At 46.0% G+C, this 19,637-nt stretch overlaps 1 protein-coding gene across 6 annotated transcripts in view; it reads right to left on the bottom strand.

Moving 5' to 3' along the window:
• Mylk (myosin light chain kinase) overlaps window positions 1-19,637 on the bottom strand; it is a 177,885-nt gene that overhangs the window by 99,399 nt on the left and 58,849 nt on the right. For 3 of the 6 annotated variants that reach the window (XM_035444589.1, XM_035444591.1, XM_035444590.1), the window contains exons 7-10: window positions 18,677-19,194; window positions 17,924-18,130; window positions 7,772-7,906; window positions 3,612-3,764 (exon numbers count right to left, since the gene is read on the bottom strand). In XM_035444589.1, coding sequence (XP_035300480.1) covers window positions 3,612-3,764; window positions 7,772-7,906; window positions 17,924-18,130; window positions 18,677-19,194 — 1,013 coding nt within the window. The remainder of the gene's footprint in view (window positions 1-3,611; window positions 3,765-7,771; window positions 7,907-17,923; window positions 18,131-18,676; window positions 19,195-19,637) is intronic. The other 3 variants (XM_035444593.1, XM_035444592.1, XM_035444594.1) reach the window with 1 other exon arrangement.

A 19,637-nucleotide genomic window follows, 5' to 3' on the forward strand; every position in this document is an offset into this window, starting at 1 on the left:
CCCTGCAGACACACCCCCACCTCATTATGTTCTGTTCCTCTGCTACCTTGGCTCCAGCCACGATGGCTTTGATCCCACCTCAGGGCCTTTGCACTTGCTGTGTTGCCTGCTGCCTGCCTGGAATAGCATCCCTTCTGCTTCTGTCTAATCTTACTCCCTGTTCACTTTTGTCAATAAAATTGTGTGTGTGTGTGTGTGTGTGTGTGTGTGTGTGTGTGTGTTGCTGGGAACCCAGCACGGGATGTAGGGATGGTGGACATACTCTCTACCGCCGAGCAACACCCCCAGACCTCTGTTCATTTTCTTAAGAGCATGTATCAGCATGAGAAGTTAAGCCATGTCTTGACTGTTGCCACCATCTCCATCAGAGGGTAGGCAGGGCAAGGCAGACCTGTGTTTTAGTGTCCCCAGACCAGAAGACTGCAACAAAGATTTTTGCTATAAGTGAATGCGACAAGGGTGGTGCACGGTGTTAGCAGGGCTTATTCGGAGGTGAGCAGGGAAGGCTTCTGGGATAAAGTGACATATGCTAGGGGCTAGCTAGGTTTTAGGAGTAGAGCTACAGAGACAAGCAGAGGGGTTGCAGAACAACCCAGAGTGCTGGGCCAGTGCTCTGGAAGATTGCGAAGCCTTGACAAAAGGATAAAGAGGTGAGAAAGAGTCCCAGTGTTTGCCCTTCAGCATAGAATCTGCTAGATTCCCACAGACAGCTCTAATCTGGCAGGAGGGCTGCACAGTCAGCTTCTCACAGGAAAAAAAAACGGCAAGTGGAGGGCAATGCATTGCTGCATTGTGCCATCTTGTGGTCAGAGCCTCGGGTGCAGCACACGAGCCCATGGCTGGCTCCAAGTCAGTTTGAACCAATTCCTCATGTCTCTCACTTGGTTCAGAGGCACATCATTCCTCCCTGCCCTTTACCAAGGACACAGATAATAACGCAGCAAGCTGATTATTTGGTAAAATCACTTCCTGCAATAATCTGTCTTGTTTAAAGTCTGGACACCCATCATACCAGCACATATGGAACATTCTACAGTCTGGGGACAATTCAATTAATCCTCACAGTACTGTGACTATCAGTGACCCCATGTCACACAGAGGAAGGTAATGCCTGGAGAGTTGACAGGCAGGTGGCAGGACTAGGATGTGGTGAGTGGAATTCAGGTCAAGCAGTTGGCTTTGTATTCACTTTGCAATGCCACACTGAGAGTGACAGAACCAGGCCTGGGAAGGATGGATCAGAAGTTGAGGCAGCATGGAGTAAAGTCGCTTAACATCTCCCAGGGGCCTGGGAGCCAAAAGAGCTGCTAAGAAAGTCAGAATAACTCCAAAGATGAGGGTGGTGTAAAATATAGCCTGGAACCTCCAAAGCACCTTGGGGCAGGGTGCCAGAAATGTCATTGTGCCAGGTTTACTCTGCCAGCCCTGTGCAGGGAAGTCTTGTATTGGGCCTGAGTGTGGTCGTGTCTCAGCCTTGTTTTCCATTTATGGTTCTGAGCTTCAGTCTGGCTTGGAAAGGTCAGTACATCCCCCACCCGGGAGGGCACTCACTCACCAGGCTGCTGACAGCAGATTCAAAGGACCTGGTGGGGCTTTGCTGCAGTTTTCCCCTTTTACTTTAACATACTTAGATGTTATCATCTAAGCAATCATGCAGCCTTCCAAACACCCAGAAGTCAGGGGAATGCCCTAGAGTTCTCTATCCTTCATCTGAAGACCCTGCTACCCACAGAGACTGTTAGCATAGCTGAGTCCCTAATCCAATTTGAACACAACAACTGAAGACAGACACTGGATTAGCTGACTACCAGAGGAAGCTGGCAAGGCAGCCTCAGATACAAGACTGGGTAAACTGGCCAATCCTGTGCCATTAGTACTTTCTTGCCCACCACAGACTGGGTAGCCTCTGGGAAGATGGGAGAGCTGCTGCCCTGGGCCTCTGAGACCAGGCTGTGAACTTCTGTGCTTCCTTGGAAGTCTCCTATCATAGTCCCCTGAGGGCCCCAGAAGCCATGCTGTGAGTACTACAGAAATAAGTAGGTTATATGTGTGTACCAGAGAAGGCCTCATGGGCCATTGCTAGTTCTGACCCCAGTGTGGAAGGTTTCCTGGAAGGAAGGGGCAGGCTGGCTCACACATGACTCCACACAAAGGCATTTCTTCAGAGAAATCCAAGTCCCCCCCAGCAGATGGCACAGACCATACTCTCTGTTAGTGACAGTTCCCTTAGCCCTAGAGAAGGACAGTGCCCATCCCTCTGTGGCTAGTCTTCTGCATTGGGCCAGGGGAGGTGTACTCTGAGAAAGGGCAAATATGAGGTGACCTGGGCCTCAGTCTCAGGGCCTGGGCCCAGAAGCCAGCCTCACCTACTACCCTGGGGTAGTGTGCTGGCCAAGTTCCACTGATGGCAAGATCACTATACCCTTCTGTATAAGACAGGGACAACACTCTGACCTGAGCCCTAGGGGGTCTCTGTGAGGTGATATAGTTAAAGAGCTAGGGAAGGCAGAATGAATTTCATGCCCTCTTCTGTGATAACCATCTCGCACAGCCTTCCAGAATGCGGCTGTTCACACTACAAGAGGACTCTCCAAAGCCTGAGTTTGTGTGTGTGCATGTGGTGGGTAGAGGGGGCAAAAAGAAATGAGGTGTGGTTTTCTGCTTGGCTGGTAGGGAAGGCAGGCACACCCTACACTGACTAAGCACCCAGAGGACTCAGTCACTCTCAGGAGCAGGGGGCACAGGCCAAGGAAAGGTGGGAATCAGGCTTAACTGATGGTCCTGGACCCGAGAAGCACCCTGCCTTCCTGGAAACAGCCACCATACATAGCCACAGCCCAGCAGGGTCAGTCTCAAGCCTAAGATTCATGGTGATTCCTGGGGACTAAGTGCTGGGCTGATCAATGGATGCTTGTGATAATCAGTTTACTTGGCACCAGGCTGGTGATGAATGAAAACAAGCCTGGGCATTGGGGAGGAGGGTTGGGAGGGGGGGCTAGGTGAGGGAAAACCTTCGACTGTTCAGAAGTCTCAGGGCCTGCTTAATATTAGCACCTCAGGGCACAGAGCCATTTGTGAGGCCGGTGCGTGTTAATGACATGTGAATGCCCCCCTAAAGTCTTGCAGTGCAGGTGGTGTTCTTAGTCTAGACTGAGAGCTTCTGAATTCAGGGGAGCCCTCGTCTCTTTCCTGGGTGTGTGTCCATGGCCCAGTGGGGTCAAAGGATGTGAGACAGTCTCCCATTACTGTGGATCTCAAGAGACCATCTCTTTCATCTGCCTGCCTTCAGGCTCAGGGTCTTCCCTTCTCTCTCCTCCCCCTCCCTTTCCTTTGAGACAGGGCCTTACTTTCTGTGTATCTCAGGTTGGCCTGGAACTCAGGATGGCCCTGCCTAGTGCTGGGATGTCAGCCGTGCTACTTCATGCCTATGCTCAGGATTTTCTACGTAACCTCTCCTTTGTACCTGGATGCTCCAGCAGCCTCTCTGCTTCTGTTGCCGCCTGCCAGCAATCATGATTCCATTTACACTTCTGCTCCTTGGACTTGGGCCAGTAATCCTATGGTCTATAAAAGCAGACAGAGCTGTAGGGTAAATGCTTGAAGGATCCTACCTTGGACAGTGACCCTGGCGCTGCAGGACACCTGCCCCAAGGCATTCTCCGCCAGGCAGGTGTAGGTGCCACGGTCCTCTGGCAGGGCATCCTGGATGTGGAGCTCAGCCATGCCAGCCTCACAGATGGAGTGAGCAAACTTGATGGGCTGTCCTGCAGAGGGAAGCACAGAATAGCTCAGGCCAGGGAGCACCAGGTGGTGGGACACCAGCCCTGACCCCAGAAGGGCAACAGTCATGACACTGGAGCTGGCCCAAATCCATGGAGGATAAGACTGGGCCTGGAAAGACGGGGTAGAGTCACTCTGGAAGAATTTGGCATTCAGGAGAGCAATGACAGACAGCTGGCATTTTTGGATAACCTCCATTCCACACACCTGGAAAGAATTCTGCAGAGTCTTTTGGTCCACAGCCCAGGCTCAGGCAGAGTAGACCTCACTCAGACTGAACATGTGGCTCTCAGCTCTTTTGAGATGCCTCCAGAAATAATGATTCCATTTCTCATTATAGATACTGATCAGAAAGCAATGCCGCAGCCCCACCCTAATGTCACAATTATGTTCATTTCCTCTGTGCAGTAAGCTACACTTTCACATTCGGGGAAAGGATAAACACGGAGAATGAGAAATGAATGGACCTACAAGAAGCCTTCTCTATGTGCAGTCCCATGTGGCAACAGGTTGTAAGCAGTTAGCGTCAGAGCCGCACTTAGTGGCTGTCTCATTCCCTCATGGGACCTTTATTTCTAGGGAAATAGTCTGTCTTATTACTGAAGAGCCTGGCCTCTAGCTGGAATGTGTTTATATATAGGAGGCAACTGTCACTTCTTTCTCTTGCCAGCCCCCCAGTCATAAAACTAAGGGTGGGAGGCATGAGAGGCAGGCAGTTTAGTGAGAAACAGCCCTCCCCACAGAGCAATGTTTTCTTCTGCACATAACAACACTTCATGTCTCCAGGACAGTTTTGCAGAGAGACTGCCAAGCAAGAGGGAAGGAAGAGAACTTTCCCAATCCATTGCCACTCCAGAAAAGTAGGACTGGGAGGGATGGGTGGAGGGAGGGCGGGGCCAGAGGCCACCATTGGAAGGACTGAATTCTCTATGTTTTTCTTTTTGTAACAATGACACCCCTAGAACCTGAGATCACCAGAAAGGCTGACTATCCTCAGCCTTTCTCCTCTGTCCCAACAAGTGTGACAAGTGCTGTGAGACCTTGCCTTTTAGTGATGCAAATTCCTGACTCCCTTTGGCCCCCCAAGCAGGGATGGAGCCCCAGAAAGAAGCTGCTGGCTTAGAATGCATCATGATTGAGGGTTAAGAAACTTGGAGGTTTGGCTGGGTTAGTTAGCAGCCAAGGAAATTTAAGCATGATTGCCCTCTAGTGGGAAAAGTGTGGAAAGCGAAGATCTAACCTGCATTCAATCCCCACTGCTAACAAACAGAACCATGCTCCAAACCCCACCAGCAACCTGACATATGTGTGTGTGTGTGTGTGTGTGTGTGTGTGTGATATTAATTATTTAGAATACACCATATACTTACTACACACTTTATTATAACATTGCATTGTCAAATACAATAATATGTAGTAATATGTATTAATTATAATGTATACTTACATATATTATATATTAATTCTTAGGGAATTTCATACAATGTACTTTGGCCATAGTCTCCCCGGCTCCTTCCCCCACTCCTACCAGATCACTCTCACCCCAAACCACAACTTTGTGTCCTTTTTGTTTTGTTTGAATAAGCCATCAAGTCCAATCTTTGCTGTCCATATATTCTCGGGTACTGAGCATGATTGACCTACCAGGGGCCATACATGTTTTTAAAGAAAATGGACCCTCTCTCCCCCACAAGCTACCAGCTGCCAATAGCTCATCAGCTCAGGGTGGGGCCTTAGCTGCTTCCCTGCTCCATGTCGGAATGTTGACTGGCTGGATCTTGTACAGGTCTTATGCAGGCAACCACAGCTGCTGTGAGTTCATGAATGGAGTGGTCCTGCCCTGTCCAGGCGGTTTCAGTCCAGCCCTCCCCTACTTCTGGCCCTTGCAGTCTTTCTGTCCCATCTTCTGAGGTGGTCCCCGAGTCTCGGGATGAATATGATATAGATGTCCATATGGACATCTATTTCCCACCATTTTCTGCATACTGACCAGAGGTGAGCTTCTGTTAACCACTGTCTACTGCACAAAAAACTTCTCCACACTGACCTATGCCATTTGGTTTTACACAGCTGGCAAACCAAGAACACTATTTAAGTACTTGATATTGTTTTTTTCTAAATAAAAAAAATACAATTTCATGACATGGGAAAACTGCATGAAATTCTTCCTTCAGTGCCCACAAATCATTTCCACACTGTCTGCTGTTTTTTTATGCTGAGACAGTGGAGTTCAATGGTTGCTGCAGAGGAGTATGTCCTGAAATCCTGAAAGGATTTACACACTGGCTCTCTTGGGAGGAAACGCTTGTTGACCCTTGTTTAGCTTTGACCAGTCAAAGCAAAACTCTCATTTGGACCCGTGATTGGTCATTATGCTCATATTAAGCTCTAGCTGAGAGTAATCTCCTTGCAGTCAGTTCCAGGGCCCCTTAGAATCTGCCCATGGGTGAGGGGTAGAAGAAAGAATGGACCTCAGTTTTTACCCATCTACCTAAGCTAACTGCATGGAGGAAGAGCACACACCTCCTCTCATTCAGACCATTTCTGGCAAAGCCTGAGAGAACTACAGTGGCAGGGAGGCTCACAGGCAATGGGTCAGGACAGTGACACACCTGGGGACTATTTGGTGACAAGCAATGGATACCTCCTCCTGGGAAGCACCTGTGCTATTCCATGTGAGAACTTGCTAAGACTGCAAGCTCTCTGTTCCCATCCCAGAAAATCAAGTTACCCGACTACTCTGTGTTATAAGGAGTTCCCTCTCAGCAGGTCCCTGGGTTTTCTCCCAAGCAGCCTCTGCCCATTAACAGACTGGCCCCAGTTACAGAGTAAGTCTCCCACACACTTAAAATTAAAAGGCCCTCAAAGGAAGAGACAGATAAAGATATTTGGTAATTTTTTTTTTCAAAGAGCATTGCTTGGGCCAGGTATGGTGGCACACACCTTTAATTCCAGCACTTAGAAGCAGAGGCAGGCAGATCCCTGTGAGTTCATGGCCAGCCTGTTCTGCACAGGAAGTTTCAGAACAGCCAGGGATACATAAAGAGACCCTATCTTAAACTGGTGGGGGGGGGGCGTCAGGGGCAGGAGGTGGTCAAGGTCATGATGGGAAAAACCACAGAGACAATTGACTGAAGCTAGAGGGGGCTCAGGTTCCATGGAGAACCTGCATGGAACTGAACTAGACCCTCTGAATGTGAATGACAGTTATGAGACTTGATCTGTTGAGAGGGGGCGCTGGCAGTGGCACCAGGACCTATCCTAGGGGCATGAACTGGCTTTTTGAAGCTCATTGCCTATGGAGGGATACCTTACTCAGCCTTGATGGGGGGGGGTGTCTTGGACCTGCCTCAACTTGATATGCCATACTTGGTTGACTCCCCAAGGAAGGCTTACCCCCTATGATGAGTGGATGGGGGGGGAGTTTGGGAGGCAGTGGGGCAAGAGAAGGGAAGGGAGGGGAACTGGGGTTGGTATGTAAAATGAAAAATAAATTAAAAAAAGAGCCTGTCTTGAAAACAAAACAAAACAAAGGCCAAAGAGCCTTACTTAGTTATAGGATTATAATTAACATTATAAAGAACTACCAGCGTTCATCCAAGATCCACCTGCACCCAATAAAAGATCAAATCCCTTGACCAAGTTCTGATGTGGTTCACTGGGTTATTCGTTGGCATGTTCATTAGTGACTCAACAAATGCTTATTGGTGATCTCTTAGGAGTCTAATCACAAGAAAAGAAACTGAAATTGTGTCTGTATCTCTGGGCAGGTATCTCATTACCCACTTTATATATGTGAACTTAGTGGATCTGTACCAGGTACCTTGCCAGGTTGGCAGCAGTATTCCCAAAGAGCAGATGAGCTGGCTCAGCAAGTGAGCAGCAGTTCCCACACCTCCTCTTTAACGTGCTTCTGAGGCACACAGGGCTCAGTATGAGAAGCAAGAACTCGATTCAGGCAGCTAATGGGGCTGGAATAGGGGGTACTCACCATTGAGCAGCCAAGTGATTCGGGGTACTGGGGTCCCCCGTACAGAGCACCTCAGCACAAAATCCTGGCCCTCAACGACAACACTGTCCTTCAGGACACTAGAGAATGAAGGGGCTATCTGCACCAAGTTTGACCCTGTGAAGGCAAACAACAGAAAGACCCTCTCAGGTCACAGCTCGAGCCCACCTGGTGACTGATCAGTTATCCCAAGCCTTGCAAGGCAGACACTCCATTGTCCTGGGCCCTGGGTTTCCTTAACAGCTGGCCTGTGCCTTTCCTACCTTTATGCTTGGGGAGGAAAGGAATCACATGCCTGCGGTCCACTCAGTACAACTGACAGGGGGGTCTTCCGGGGTCACAAAGTTTCCTAGTGCTAGGGCACTCACACAGAGGCCTGCCTTCTTCCTTGTGAGGCAAATCTCTCCGATCTACTTTTGACCTGTGTAATCCTGAGCATCCTGGGAGTGCCTTCTCCCCTCTTTCTGGGTCTGACTCTGAGTTCTAGGGTCTCTTCTTTACACATGCCATCACTAACCATATGGTCTTATTACATGGGTCAAATTAATATCTTATTTGTAGAAACTGTAGGCCCACAGTGGGGTTATTTCCATTTGAAATTGTTTCATTTATTTTCCCCCAATTCCAGGTCTGAATCAAATGACAAAGATTCACGTGCATTTTGCAAGTGTGACTTGAGCCCTGTTCTAGGTCAAAGGTCCAGAGTGACTGACTGATGGAAGTGCTGTCCACACACACTGATGAATGGACTTTCTATTCTTGGAGAAATGCCCTCTGAACTTTAAAGTTTGAAGCCTTCCACACTGTAGATTTGGAAACACTTTAAATTTTGACAACAGGGACAGATGATGACTTCAAAACCAATCAGGGTGTGGTACAGCAAAGTCAGGCAACTGATTCCACAACCATACTGTCTCCTCTAGACCTGAGGGTAGGTGGAGGGTGAGCAGACACAAGACAGCAATGGTGCTTCTAATCAGGCCTGACACCAAGGAAGAGATAACCCATCCTTAGGGATGCACCATCCATACCTTCTCTGAGTTGCCATCAGATTCCCTCACTAGAGAGATGCTGATCAGAGTCACTGACAAGATTATGTTCCTAGTCAACTTGGGTTAGGAATATGGTATCTTTTATAAGGCATGTACAAGTAACCTAACTTTACCACCATTCTGTATTCTAGTCTGGAAAATGGGTGTAGCTATAGTTATCTATTGAGGCCACTGGGATCTTTAAATGAAATAAGATAAGCAATGCACGGAGAGCATTTGGCACGAGCCCAGCTTATAGAACAGTCACAGTGAGCATTTGTCACTCCTGTCAAATGGAAGCTGTGTACAGAAACTCTGCTTAGAGCAAGTAGTGTTTGTTGTAAAAGGGTAGAGAGGTTAAAGCTCCCAAGAAGAGAATAACCAAGAAGGAGGAGGCTCCTCTGATGGGGGAAGAGGAAAGGCTACAGGCAGAGTCCCTGTTGGCTAAGATCTCCACGGAGTATGGAAGGGATAGAAGAGATGTGTAAGAAAAGGAAGCAGCATTTCTGCAATTAGAGGAAGGAAGAAGGAGGAAAGAGAGGGTTGGCAGAGGATGCTAGAAAATACGCACGGCACAGACTGTGTCTTGGTAAAGTATTGCTGAGAATGAATGGGAGATTTGTGGTTTGGAGAGGTTGCCAGATAGTAGACACCTCAAGGAGCTAGGGTAATGCACGTGTAGAAGAACAGAGAAAAACAAAACCAAAAAACCAACCTTTGCAATCTACTCCATTAAAGCAGAGAAAATGTCATCACAGAGATTCTAGATCAAGCTTCCCAGAACTCTGGATAGTAACCAAGGCTTGAGAAGACCAAACCGCACTCCTCCAAGCTCAGCTGAATCTTGGGAAGGATGGCAGACTTTGTAGTCTTTTAACTCCCCTTCCCTTCAACCCAGCTCTTGGCAGCTTTGAAAACCAGAAGCAATGATGGAACTTGTGAAAATGAGCTGTTTGGCAAAGCTTGAGGGGCCAGAGCTCCTGAGAACCACAGCCCTGAGAGAATCACCACCACTGCCTGGTTCTGGCAGCCCCTACTCCACCTCCAGCACTGTCTGCTTTGACCTGACTCAGAACTTGGTCTATGCAAACCACTTCATCCCCAAGGTACTTGTGAAAAAACAATTATTAAACATCACTGCTACTGAGGCAGCAATATCAACTGGGACTAGTAAGAGTCTGACCAATAAAATTTAAAAGGGAAAACTGGGAAAATGTCCATGGCTATGAAACTCTCAAATATCCTCAGGGTCCTAGAAGGCCTCATGAAAGTACAAGGCTATGTGTATGCTCAAGAAGGACCTAAGAGGCCTTACTTTCACCTCTGGCTGGTCTGCAGGCTCTGTGCTAGCAGGGAACAATGGCTAAGTTGAGCTGTAATCTTTCAGCAGTAGAACTGAAGATTTGCTTAAATACACGCAGAATGCATCATCAAAGGCTGGAAGACACACTGGTTCAAGGTATTTCCTTAACTTACTCATATTCAACTGTTACTTCAATCACCAAGATGACTAAATGAGATATCACTGACACATGGTAAGTAATATGGTACTACTGATGTCCCCCAAGGGCCCATGCATTGGATCCCTGAAGGAGGGATCTAGTAGAAGGAGGTTAGGCCACTGGAAGGTGTCGTTTTGGGGGATATTGGAACTCTGGTCCTTCATCTCTTGCTTTACTTCCTGGTTTCCATAAGCTAGGGAGCCTCTTCCATCACACTCTCCCTGGTAGACTTTGTCATCACAGGACCAAAAGCAGTGAAGCCAGTTGACTGTGGATTGAAACCGCAAACTGTGAGCCAAGATAACTTTCCTCCTTTAGGTCAATCACATCAGGAATTTGATCACAGGGACAGAAAGCTACAATATATCCAGATGTTGCAGGACAGGAGAAAACAATTAAACATTTAATAAACTTTTATAAAGGACTTGTATCTCAAATATACAAAGAACTCTTAAAACTCTGCAACAACAACAAAAAAACTCTGCAACAACAAAAATTGACCCAATTTAAAAAAATTTGCAAGGATCTTTCATTAGATTTCTGCAAAGAAAACATGCAAACATCTAAAAAGCACATGAAATTATATTCAGTGTTAGTCATCAGAGAAACACAAGTCAAAATCCTAGAGAGTTAACTAGAGAAAAGTAAAATATGAACTGTAAAATATGTACTGGTGAGTATGTGGGTCAATTGGAACATTTGTACACTGCTGGTAGAACAAAACGGTGACACCACTGTAGAAAACAGTCCGCTGGTTCCTCAAAGGGAAACACAGCATTACCTCCTGACTCAGCAGTTCCACAGGCACTGGGAAGCACTTGCACACAATGATCACAGGGAGCCCCACCCCTAAGAAGAGTTAATGATTGCTGAGGGAGGGAAAGCCCCCGATAGATAATGTCTCAGTCCTAAGTGGTCCTCCTTAAACACCTGTGCCTACAGGTAATACTAACTAGACTCTCTCTCTCTCTCTCTCTCTCTCTCTCTCTCTCTCTCTCTCTCTCTCTCTCTCTGTGTGTGTGTGTGTGTGTGTGTGTGTGTGTGTGTGTGTGTAAACAATAATTATAAAAGAATATGTCATGAATTAGAGGAGTGATCGGAGTACATGGGAGCAATTGGAGCATGTAGTGGGAGACCATAGCCAGACCCTCCATGAAACTTGCAGCCAACACCAAGTGGATCAGACCTCGGATCCAGTATGTCTTTGTTGCTTCGAGGTTGCAAATGGAGTATGCCATTTGCTAGCACCCTTGTCTACAAGCTACATCAGGTTCTGTATCTATGCAGAAGTCTTTGGATATGCCTTTGGTTGGCTCAGCTCTGTATTATTTGAAACATTGATGGACCTCATTGGTCCCCAGAGGTCCTCCAGTGCTGTGGGCTTGGTGACCATTGTGGAATGCTGTCCTGTCCTCCTAGGGCCACCACTTTCAGGCCGCCTCAGTGACATGTATGGAGACTACAAATACACATACTAGGCTTGTGGCATTGTGATCCTCATCATTGTAGGTATCTATCTCTTCATTGGCATGGGCATCAATTATTGACTTGTGGCCAAAGAACACAAAGCAGAGGAGAAGCAGAAAAGGAAGAAGGTAAAGAGGACGAGACCAGCACTAATGCTGATGAGAAGCCATAGGAGGTAACAAAAGCAACACGGTCCCCTCAGCAGATAGCTCTGGAGACTCCACAGAGGAGAATCCTGTCTGAACTGAAGCATGAATAGAGCAGTGTGTGACCCAAGACATCTGAAACCATTCTGCTGGCCTCTGGTGTATCAGTGGTGCTCAATGCATACAATGGACATTTGTATGGAAAACCTACTAGGTGTTCATTGGTGGAATTTTGTTTTGTTTTGGTTTGGTTTTGGTTTTGTTTACTCCTTAACAATGCTGTAATTTAAAATTTACTATGCTTTAGGTAGGGAGTGGGTGGCAAAGGATATGGAAAAGAAGTAGGGATTTGTTTTGTTTTAATCTTAGCTTTTAACAGTGTCATGAAGATTATAATATGTGCCTTAAGTTTTAGTTTTAGAACTCTTTAGAGAGCCTTAATTTTTAAAATCATTCTGCTGAATTCATCTATTTTAAATGTTTTAAAAGGAAAAATAACAACCAACTTGCTTGAGGTAACTCTAACCTTAATCTTGTTTTCAGGCCGCCTCAGTGACATGTATGGAGACATGTATGTTTTGTTGTTGTTTGTAATGCTTTGTCAGAAATTGTTACTGGAACATTTATGGATAGAAATATTAGTTAAAAGTTGGAGGTTTCAGTCACAAAAAGACAAACATGGTATGTATTCACTCATATATGAATTTTAGGCATGGAGCAAAGGTTTACCAGCCTATAATCCTCTTCACCAAAGAAACTAGGAAACATGAAGGACTCTAAGGGATAAATAGACCCCAGGAATGGGAAGTGGCATGAACTCCTGAGCTAACTGGGAGCATGAGGGTAGGGGAGAGGGTGCTGCCACAATAAGAGCATGAGAAGAGGAGTAGAGGAGAGGAAATGGAGAAGCAGAGATATTGAGTAGGGGAAAGAATAGAGGAGAGAGAGCAGGATGAAAGATACCATATCAGAGGGAGCCACTATAGGTCCGAGAAGAGATCTGGAACTAGGGAGATCTCCAGAGACCTACAAGGATGACACGATCTGACAATCCAGGCAATGGAGGAGAGGATAACCTAAAAGCCTTTCCTCTAAAATGAGATTGATGATTATTCTTTATGCCATCCTAGAGCCCTCATCCAGTGGCTGATGGAAGCAGAGACAGACATCCACAGAAATACACTGAGCTGAAATCTGGAATTTAGTTGAAGAGAGGGAGGAATGAAGATCGAAGGGGTCTGTACCAGGTTGGAGAAACCCAAAGAAACAGTTGGCCTGAACAAGGGAGAGCACATCGACCCCAGATGCTATCTGGGAGGCCAGTACAAGACTGATCCAGTCCCCTGAACATGGATGCCAATAAGGAGGCCTCTGCACTCCAGGGAGCCTCTGGAAGTGGATTAGCATTTTTCCCTGGTGTAAGAAGGGACTTTGAGAGCCCATCCCACATGAAGGGATACACTCTGGCCCTGGACACATGGGGAAGGGCCCAGGCCCAGCACAGGAAGATTTGGTGGACTTTGCAGAGCCCCTGTTGAGGGCCCTACCCTGCCTGGGGAGTGGTGGGTGGATGGGGTGGGGGTAGGTTGGAGGTGGGGGAGGAGGGATGGGGTGAGGGGAGGGAGAGGGAGAGGGAGAAGGGACTTACATGTGAAACAAGCTTGTTCCCTAACTTGAATTAATAAAAAAAGAGGAAAAAAAGTTGGAGGTTTATAAAATACTGAATAAAATATTTTTCTAGCATTATGCCTGGTGTAGGTGCCTGCTAGGTATATATTTAAGAAATTTAAAACATGACATTCTGGAAACATCTTGGCTGTTGTAGCCACAGTCTGTCACCTGCATAGGGTTGGTTTTTAGTTGTTTATGGTTGGGTATGGAAGGGGGTGTTCAGACTTGGGTATCTCTTTTAGATAAGTTTAGGTTTCAGATGGGAAAGGTATGGTTAGGATGGGATATAGGTAGATTTAGCATATCTTCTTGTGAACTACCTTAGTAATTATTAGCTATAGACAACTTGCATTGTTATAGATTCTCGTATGATGTAACTTACGTACAGTCAAGCTTGTATTCCTTTCTCAGGTAATTTGTATATTATATTTTGTCATATTGTGTAAGGGCTTCCTTCTATTTACGATGTTTGGTGCACAAATATCCTTATCATATTCTATGTATATATGCCTTTGATATGTTTAAGATATTTTGTATATTGACACAATTTAGGATATTTTTTATCATGTTGCACTATACAATTCTACCTCTGGTCAAGGCATTTCAATTCTACCTCTGTTTTAGAGATTCACATATATGTGTGTATATAGTTATATTGCTGTAATCATGGTCCTTGCTAAATTATTTTGGGAAGCCTCAGCCATTGTACAACTAGGTTCCCGAGAATTACAGATATTTTCACCCACATTTCTTATATCTATGAGATTAGTCAGACATAGATTTTGATCTTCAAACACTCCATAGACCTGCAGAATATGACATTTAAATGTTTTAATATTAGTACTCTGTTGTCATGAGACACAATTGGTCCTGACAGCACCATGCTATTCCCGAGAATATGTTGGGCACTGATGACACTTCTTCTGGAGTCCATTCTCTCCTCGGCCAATGGCCTCTTGGGCAAAGAACTGCCCCCAAATCCACTGCTGACTTTGGACATGCTGTCCTACTGTGCTTGCAGGAGAGAAATTAGAAGACTGCTAAACCTTGCCAAGTCAGGGTAAGACAGCCTTTCTACCTCCCTGCTTCTGTGTTGGTCAGTCAGATACTCCAGGCCTTAGCCAAAGCTGGTTGTTCCTATGCTGCTGTGAGACTTTGGGTGACTGTCCAGGTAGCCTGCTGTTTCTGTCTTCGCTGCACCTTTGGAAGTTGCTCACCTGCACTTCCTGCCTACCCTAGTATTATTATCTTCCTTCTCAGGTCTTTGCTGAGGTTGAAGATTAGACTGTCACAATTATTGTTCTCTCTCCCTAGAAATATTAGGTACAAGACTTAAACTATCCAGCTTAGAACAGTTATATAGTGATCTCTGTTATTGCCATTTGCTCTAGTTGCTTCACTGATGATAGATCTTGAGGGTGTATGTTCTTACCTTTCCTTCTCCTAGTGCATACTTGATATTTGCTATCTTTGTATATAGTTTTGTATCAGGTCTAAATCTTTTCTTTAGACTAAAAGGGGAATTGTAGTGAGATACCTTACTAGGCACCTGTCTCGATGACCACACCCACTTGGGTGTGGTCACAGGTGCATATGTGGGCGTGTGGGATTTTGGTTTGGGAGGAAAGACAGGCTTGTGCTCTCTGGGTTCCAGTCAGGTCTAGGAGGGCAGCTGAGATTGGATGCTTGGAGTGCTGACCCTGGATTATCGGTTTCTCATGTGATTTCTCCCCAATCCTGTGCATGGTAATCTGTTCTGCCACAGGAGCAGGAGAGGGTGCAGCACAATCGTGTAAATGCAGTGTACTCATATATGAAAAATTTAAAAAGTAAAGTAAAAAAAAATGGCTGAAAAGCAGAAACACACCAAGCATCCTTCTACCGACGACTGGACAAACAAGTGGATCCAGACAGATGACTGTTATTCAGCAAGAAAGAAAGGCGAATAAAGTGCTGAATAGGCAAATCCATAGAGACAGAAAAATAAATAATGAGCATTGGGGGCTGGGGCCGTGGGAACTGCAATGTCTGATGATGGGTAGGGTTTCAGAGTGACTGTCTAAATTTAGATCCTGGTGGACATACAATTCTGTAAATGTGTTAAAAGTCACTGCATTACAAACTTCAAAGGGTGACTTTTGTGTTATATGAATTATGTCTCAAAATTGCCTACCACACAAACCAACAGCAATAATAAAATAATGATAGGATCTTGGTAAGAAACAAACTTCCCCAAGATGTAAACAAGCAAAAAAAAAAAGTTTCCCCTAAGATGTAGATTCACAGCAGGCAAAGCCAGAGGAAAATCTAGGCTCTCCAGACATCCCATTCACCTCTGGTAGCCCTGAAGGCACACATCTACCCCAACAACACATGGAGCCTGGACCAGCTGATGAAGCAAGAGCTCCTGGGCCTGGCATCTCTGCCCACAGGTACTCCATCTCCAAAAGGAATAGATAACATTCCTTGTAAAGAAATTCACCAGCACAGTTAAAGCTCAGTAAAGAGGCAAGCAAAGGAGCTAGAGAGATGGCCGAGTAGTTAAGAGCACTGGCTGCTCTTTCAGAGGATCCAGGTTCAGTCCCTAGTACCTAGGACAGATGGCTCACAACTGCATGTCACTCTAGTTCTAGAGGACCTCGACACCCTCTTAAACTGAGTTATTTCCTGTGGAGATTTTAGACACACACGAAAGTAGAGAGTAAAATGCAGTGAACCCCTGTGTAGCTGACACTCACTTCCATTTTTACATACGAACATTGTTTTGTTAGTATTCTTGTCCATACCACCCAATTGTGAAGTACTTTTAGGGTAAATACAAGAAATCATAAATTTCACTAGAGGATAAGTTAAAAAGAAACCTTGAGACCATCATCACAACCTTAAATAGCACCATGTGTCTCTTATCTTGTTAATGTCTACGTTTTTCTGATCTCTCACAAAAACTTTTGCATGCAATCTAGTGGCTGCACCTTAAGCAACTGCTGTCCCTCTCACAAAAACTTTTAAAAATTGTTTCAGTCAGAACTGTTCGAAGTCGGCAAACTCTCAGTCTTGATGTTTTTTATAACCTTTAATCTAAACATTTATACCATGTTTCTCTCCCTCCCTTCTATTTTTCTTGCAATTCATTTGTTAAAATAAACTGGCAAAGTTGTTTGGTCCCATAGAGCTCCCAACTGGGGGTATTCTACTTGGCGATTCTACTCCTGGGGTTTTCATTTAATAGAGTTATCAATGGTTTGACATGGACCTAGGGCCCACAATTGTGTATTATGCATTTAAGAGGGAAAATGTTTTAAAAATTAAATTTACTCAGTGTTGTGTATGTCTGTGTGCATGTGTGTGCATGTAGAGTGCACATGGCATGGCAAGAATAAAGAGGTCAGGGACACTTGTGGGAGTTGCTTCTCTCCTCCCACTGTGTGTATTCTGGGGACTGGACTCAGATTATCAGCCATGACAACAAGCTCGTTTGGCCACTGAGTCTTCTCACCAGGCCCAGAAAGAAATTTTAAACAAAAGCAAATGGAAGCATAGACTGACTTACTGACCGACTTCCTTCCTCCCTCTTCTTTTGTTCTGGTGCTAGATATCAAAACCCGGAACTCATGCAAGCTACACAAGCACCGAGCTGCCTGCCCAGTACAATTTATCATGGCTTTTCTATAACATTGGGGAAATGACAACAACAGAAACAGTCAACAAAATGAGAAGACCCGAAATTACCCATGTCCACTCTCACAATAGTATATGGCTACTAAAAATTATGCCTTCAAAAATATTCAATAATATAGAAAGAGGTTTGTGTTACACGAGTGAAACAGGATGGAAAGCAGGATTCAAACAAGCACAATACTGATTTTGTTTGAAAGGCATTAAATATTTATTTTGGAGCCAGTAGATTATATATGGCTTGAATCCTGTACAATGAACATGCATTGCTTCTATAAACAGACACTAAACAAACATAAAAGGCATAGCACCCCATCATCTCATATTTCTTTAAGCCTGTATATTTAGTGACTGCTCATTCTCTGTGGTTAGAGCTGAGTCATGGCACAGCTGAGGAACCTAAAAATATATAGCTGTCAACTGGCCTTGGCATGGACTGGGGAGTGTCTGTTTTGAGGTGACTTTGCAATAAACATCTGATTAAGAATCAGAGGGTGGGAGCAGTGACTTTTCTCTCCGCCTGTAGGTGACGATGACAGTTGCAGACTAGGATGTGACACTGTAGGACCTGAACTGCCTGAGGCAAGGAAATCACCTGTGAAAGCCACCACACAGAGAATCCACCGGGAACGATGTACTCACGTTCCACCAGGAGGGTCCAGCTGCAGGACACCTGGCCGAGGCTATTGGATGCTGTGCAGCTGTATCTCCCACTGTCTCTCATCCGGGCTCTCCGTAGGCAGAGGTAATGGGAGGCACCATCTTCATAAATCTCAGTGACGCCTTCTCGTCTCCTCACAGGGATGCCTTCCAGGAACCAGACCACTTCAGGCTTTGGTATCCCTGAAACTATAGGGCCATGTGTGGAACATGTGCATTGAAACAGAGCATTGGAGCATTGTGTGCTTGTTAAGGGGGGATGGGGAGAGACTGACGGGGAGGGAAGAACTCAGGCTAGGTGGGAACTGATTTCCTACTTCCCAGCCTGCCTCTTCTCCTGGGATCCTGCACTCACCAGGTAGATGTCCTGTGAGTCAGGGTCCTGAGGTGGAGGACAGAGGTGGTGATGGGACAATTCTCCAGGGGAGACAGGAACAATGAGAAAAAGAGGACAGAGAAGAAGGGGCCTGCAGTGTGTCTGTGATGATGAATATGCCAAGGGACGAGATACAGCATAGGATCAATGCTCTATTTCATAAGGAGGAAACAGGCAACTCTGAAGGCTTTAGAGACTGGGAGCTTCCTAATGAGAAGACCCTGGAAAGTAGCTCCTGGGGGACCTAGTTTAAGTAGATGCATAGATACAGGAGTTGCAGACGGATGTACACTGAAGGAAGGGAATAGTTGTTAAGGGGCTACATTTTAAGAACCAGCACCTTAAGCAGCTCTACTCACCCTCACAGACGAACTTGACTGTTTGATCCTCAGTGACTTCTTGGCTTTGAGGCTGACTTTCAAATTTGGGGAATGCTGACTCCCTTTGACTCTCTATGGCAATGTTCCTGGTAACAAACTTGTTCCCAACTGTACCTCCCAGGCCACACTGTCTGGTAGGGAGTGTGGCTGGCTGACGGGCAGCCAGACTTTTCCTCTCTTCTCCAGAAGGAGAGAAAGCACCAAAGCCTGGTACTCTGGCTTCTGGCTGGACTTTTGTAGCCTGCAGGGTGATGGTGCTGGAAGTCTTCTGCAAGACTGAGGACTGCAGGGCCTTTCTGGGCATTTCCTCACACAGCTTCAGCTTGGGCTCCTGCAGGGACTTCAGATGGCTGTTTGTGGCCCAGGCTGAGGAAACACTCCTCTGGGGGCTTGAACAGTTTTTGCTTTCGGCTACAGTTTCTGGGTCCTTGGAGATTCCATTGGTCACCTCCTTCCTGATGTCTGGACTGGGGGCCTTGGTTTCTCTCACAAACGACCTGTGTGGCAATGAGGGTCGGGAGGGGAGAGGGAAACAGGGGCAGGGTGGTTATCTGGTTACTTGCAAATGTTACCCACCATGATACAGATGTCAAGTATAACAAAGCCCACAGATGAAGGTTAATAGCAAAGTATTGCAGTTTGTTCGATGTCCCAAACTGGAGCCCAGGGGTCACCCTTGATGCTCCCTGTCCTTTGCTTTCACCCAGAGCCCTATACATTGATACATTTCTTTTCCCTGGGGCTCTGGAGTTCAAATCGACCATAGGCTGGTTTCCCTTGCTCACAAAGCCCCTCTCCGATTGAATTCTAAGTAGCTAATGCAGTCATAAATTGAGTTATATTACTTGAAGCTCAAGGAGGTTTCAGCTTTCTACTCTAAAAAGGATAAAGCTGAGCATCACAATGGCACAAAGACACAACTGTCTCTTGCCACACAAGC

This window comes from Cricetulus griseus, chromosome 4 (genome assembly GCF_003668045.3).
Source record: "Cricetulus griseus strain 17A/GY chromosome 4, alternate assembly CriGri-PICRH-1.0, whole genome shotgun sequence".
NCBI classification, from domain to species: Eukaryota; Metazoa; Chordata; class Mammalia; order Rodentia; family Cricetidae; genus Cricetulus; species Cricetulus griseus.